The 5132-nt window shown below is 37.8% G+C and overlaps 1 protein-coding gene across 1 annotated transcript; it reads left to right on the top strand.

Annotated features, from left to right (window-relative positions):
- The first annotated feature begins 949 nt into the window (after nucleotides 1–949).
- Nucleotides 950–4816, top strand: LOC110894625 (RNA demethylase ALKBH10B). Its single transcript, XM_022141840.2, has 8 exons — nucleotides 950–2129; nucleotides 2712–2777; nucleotides 3038–3156; nucleotides 3236–3353; nucleotides 3445–3564; nucleotides 3632–3744; nucleotides 3847–4001; nucleotides 4096–4816. The coding sequence occupies exons 1-8, from the start codon at nucleotides 1505–1507 to the stop codon at nucleotides 4610–4612; spliced, it is 1833 nt and encodes a 610-aa protein (XP_021997532.1). The 5' UTR covers nucleotides 950–1504; the 3' UTR covers nucleotides 4613–4816.
- The last annotated feature ends 316 nt before the right edge of the window (nucleotides 4817–5132 follow it).

A 5132-nucleotide genomic window follows, 5' to 3' on the forward strand; every position in this document is an offset into this window, starting at 1 on the left:
GGCATCACACACTAATGCGAACACGTCGTTGAATAAGAAAACGAGCATATAATCGCACCATTTGGTAATCTTCTTAGAGAAGTCAAGGGTGAAAAAAAGTGTAGATCATTACAAACGTGATGCTATTATATCTAAGAAACCGATATATGAGAGAAAAAAACTTGCATTTAAGGGAAAAAAAAAAACTTGCAATACAAACTCATCAAACTGCACTACATGAAATGAGAATACTCCATGCGGATGCAATCAACATAACCCCTGAAAACTTAAAGTCCGTCAAAAACATTGTGAGCTTGTTATAAAAAAATACAACCACGTGTTCAATAAGATATCCCCATTGACGATTTATGTAGTATTTTTAAAAATTTTTACATTTTATAAAAGTTTAATTTATGTAATAGAGTTAAATGCCATTTTAGGCCATGTGGTTTGGACCATTTTGACAGTTTAGTCCAAAGGTTTCATTTTCTTTTGTGGGTCCAAAAATGTTTCATCGTTGCCATTTTATCCAATTTTTTCTGTTAACCAGAAGGGTAATTCGGTCATTTAATATGTATTTCTCTTAACTAAAAAGACAATTCGGCCATATAAAATGACCGAATCGCCATTCTCGTTAACAAAAATAATGGATGAAGTTAACCCAGTGGACTAAAATGACAACAGTAAAACCTTTTTAGACCCACAGGCAAAAAATGAAACATTTGGACTAAACCAGTAAAATGACATAAAGCACAGGGACTAAAATGACATTTAACTCTATGTAATATTAATATTATCCAAGTGTGTAAATTTTGAAATTCTTCCAAATCAAATACTATTTTAATACATCTTTCTATATCTATACACATCATATGAGTATATGACTATATCATATAGTGCTTTTATTAAAAAACCAATTTCCATTATTTCCAGCCACCCCCTTTATATTCTTGGTATATCCTCTCTAAGTCCACCAAACACAACACCCTCCACACCACACACAGTCACACACACACACACACTCCCTCACTGTATGTACGTATCTATATATCATAAACACATTTCACATATGCGCGTGTTCAATAAGCCATATACACACACACATTTTCTTCTTCTACGCCCTAAACACGTTCTTCACAACCCTAATTTCACACGCCATTTTCACAATTCTTCCTTTTCTAGATCTGAAACAACACACAGGTAACCTCTATTCATCACCACACACTTTCATACAATCGATTCTCCCTTCTATTTCACATTTCACATTGCACAATTTCATTCAATTTTGCCTATTTTCATCCGATCTGATCGCAAATGTTGGTTATACAGCTCTAGCTCATCGTTACTCGAAGATTCGCTAGGTTTTTTAGCTCTTTAGTTTCATAATTCTGTTAGAATTCCGTTAGATTCTGTTAGATCTGGAAATGAGCCAGTAATCTGTGTTGTTTTAATAGAAATTGAGTTATATATAGACATATTCTGATAGATATATATTTTATAGATTATATTAGATTTACTGCTTTAAATGTATATGGCAATGCCAACGGGAAACGTGGTTGTTCCGGATAAAGTGCAGTATCCTGGCGGTGCTGCGGTGGTGCCGACCGCTGGAGCTGCAGGCGGTGGGATCGGGTGGTATCCGGATGAACGAGATGGATTTATATCGTGGTTGAGAGGTGAATTTGCGGCCGCGAATGCGATTATTGATTCGTTGTGTCATCATTTGAAGACTGTGGGTGAACAGGGGGAGTATGATGGGGTGATAGGGTCTATACAGCAGAGGAGGTGTAATTGGAACCCTGTGCTTCATATGCAGCAGTATTTTTCAGTGGCTGAGGTGTTGAACGCGTTGCAACAAGTGACGTGGAAGCGGCAACAGCAACAGCAGCAGCAGCAGAGTTATCGTGGTGGTGGTTTTTATGATCCGGTGAAGGTTGTGGGATCGGGAAAGGATTATAAGAGAGGTGGTGGGGTTGGGTATAGGCAGGGGCAGGGACACAGGGGTGAATTTGCTGTGAAAGATGGGCATAATGCTACTGCAGAGTTCAAGATTCCACCAAAAGTTGCGCACGGGTCTACTGGCAATTTAGTGGGGATTGAAGTTTCCAAATCTGATGACAAAGATGTTAAGCTTGCCAAGTTAAGTGATGGTAAGAGACTTTGCATTTTATTGTTGATTATGTAGTGAGAAGTAGCTTCCAGTTTAATCTACTGGCTTTTATAAGTATTGATGTTTCTATATTTTGTTTTGATTTTAGTATATATAGTCTTGTTATCCGTAAGATATTGGTTTGTCTTCTTGTGAGAATTTGAGCTGAGACACTACTTGAGTATGGCTTCATGTTCTTGGAATTTTGAAGCTATTTGGATAAGTTTTTTATGTTAATCAGTTGTCTAATTAACTATAATTAGTCCACCGAAAGGATACTTTTTGAAGCAATAGGGTTTCCATAGGTGTATGTTTTGTCATAACCGATAAAGTTTTATTGTTTTTATTAACAAACTACATTTCTGCATGAACCTATATTCACTGTCTTATTTTCGTAAGTAAATGAAGTAACATTATATACTTTTTGGAGCAACCCGGATTCTCAATGATGATTTTTTGTGCTAATATTCTTGATATGAGGTAGCCTTAACTAGACTATTAGTAATGATCTCATGTTTACATGCAATCACTTCAAGATATTGAAAAATATGATACAACTACCGTACCATTTTATGTTGAGCAGGTCTAGGCACAAAACCTCAAATAGATAACGAGGGAAAGGAGGTGGATGATAATGCTAACTCAAAAGGTACTTCTACACTTCCTTTTACTAAAATTACTGTTATTATATTACTTTTCTTTTTGGTTTATTTGGCTATTTTTCTGCTTCTGTTTGATCTATGTTAGATATTGGCTACTTTGCAACCTTTAAATGAGTTTTTTCAATCATTTCAGAACATACTAATTATGTTTTAAACTCATACATTAAAGCTAATGGCTAATAAGTTGTTATAGAATTGAGATTGAACAGCTGGATAAACTGTCTGATTTGCCATTTATCTTGTGAAGGGTTTACTAATGCACATTCAGAGAACGATTCATCTTCGTTGCATACATCACAGCAGAAGCCAGATGTTTTGGCTATTGCAAAAACTTTTGTTGGCACTGAGATATTAGATGGCAAAACGGTATTTTTCTGATGTTCTGCTATATCTTCATCTACTTATTGTAGAAGATATGCTGTAAATATGTGTTTTCTGTTTATAGGTTAATGTGGTTGATGGAATGAAGTTGTATGACGAGTTATTTGATGATTCTGGAGTTAGAAAAATGGTTAGCTTGGTAAATGATTTACGGGCTGCAGGAAGACGGGGACAATTTCAAGGCAAGATACCAACATGTATTTGGATATGTAGATATATATTCTTATGTTTCGTTTATATATTTAATCATTTCTGTACATTATTTATAAGCAGGAAATACATTTACTGTCTCTAAAAGACCGATGAAAGGTCATGGAAGAGAGTTGATTCAGTTTGGCTTGCCTATTGTGGACGCACCGTTTGATGATGAAGCCATCAGTGGAACCTCTAAAGGTATGTTAGAAATTCAAATAATTAACATATATTACGCGTGTGACTGAAATAAAACCAAAACCTTCAGATCGGAAAATCGAACCCATTCCAAGCTTATTTCAAGAATTCATCGAAAGACTAATCTCCATGGAAATTCTGAAAGTGAAACCAGATTCGTGCATTATTGATATCTATAATGAGGTTAGTAGTGAATAGTGATTAATGATTTTGTCGCTTACATTTGCTAGTACAGATGTTGTGATGTTATTGGGTTGGCCCAACTGGTGGACATGTTTTTTGTAGGGTGACCATTGCCTGCCCCATATGTGGCCCGGTTGGTTTGGACGGCCCGTTTGTGTTTTGTTCCTGACCGAGTGTGACATCACCTTTGGTAAAGTAATAAGCTCCGAACATGCTGGGGATTACAGAGGTTCTCTTAAGCTTTCTCTCACTTCCGGGTACTCTCTCTCTCTCTCTCTCTTCCCTAAACTGTTATACAATCATGTTGATGCCCCTGCTGACATGGCAATATGACGTTTTTGGTGTTTGCAGATCGATGCTTGTGATGGAAGGAAAATCCGCTGATTATGCTAAACATGCGCTTCCATCTATCCGGAAACAACGAATCCTTGTAACCTTAACCAAGTCACAACCAAAGAGAGCCACACCGGCTCCACTAGTACCTCCGGCCCACTGGACCCCACCGCCTATTAGGTCCCCGAATCCAGTGGGGCCCAAACACTATGTGCCGGTTCCAACGCCTGGGCTTCTGCCGCCTCCAAATGGAGTCCAACCCATATTTGTTCCGGCGGCAGTTGCACCACCCATGGCTTTTCCAGCAGCACCACCCATAGGTGGAGGAGCATGGGCGGCAGCTCCGCCTCTGAGGCAGCATGCTCCACCTGGCACCGGAGTTTTCCTTCCTCCAGGAAGCAATAATGGGGTTGCAAAGCATGATGATGAGGATGCGATATCCCCGAAAGAGAAAGAGAAAGAGAAAGTGGAAGATTGCAAAGGTGGTTTGGATGAAAGTGATGGTAAAACCGTTGTGGTTGAAACAGAAGGATGATGAAACCGCCAGCAGAGGATCAGTTTAGAGAGAGAAAGAGGAATTCGTTGTGAGCCAGAAAACTTCAACCGGGTTGAAGCAAAATGTAAAAAGCGGGAAGAGTGAAATCCTTCGGTTTTTTTGTCGTCTTGCTGCAAGAACATGAACACAAACTCTAAATTTAGCTCAATTTACACATTAGTTATGCATTTCAAGTTTGTCCCATTTTTGGTCATTGCCACTGAATTTTGATGAAGGTTTAGATCAGGACCGGATTTGAGTTTTGATCTTTAAACTTAAAACATCTGGCTTGTTTTGTTTGAAAAGATGTTTTAAGCCGGTTCTGGTCTAGCTATTGGTCTAGACCAGAACCACCGGGCTGAAAAGTGGTTGGTTTGATTGTGATCTAGCTTTGATCTAGATTCTAGATGATTAAGACTGGGTTTGAGTTTTGAAAAAAAATGTTCAAAACGCTTTCTGCAAAAAAAAAAAAAAAAAGAAAAACGATTTTAAAAATTAAATGGTTTTTTTTTTAAATAAG

Source organism: Helianthus annuus, chromosome 12, assembly GCF_002127325.2.
Source record: "Helianthus annuus cultivar XRQ/B chromosome 12, HanXRQr2.0-SUNRISE, whole genome shotgun sequence".
In the NCBI taxonomy this organism is placed as follows: domain Eukaryota; kingdom Viridiplantae; phylum Streptophyta; class Magnoliopsida; order Asterales; family Asteraceae; genus Helianthus; species Helianthus annuus.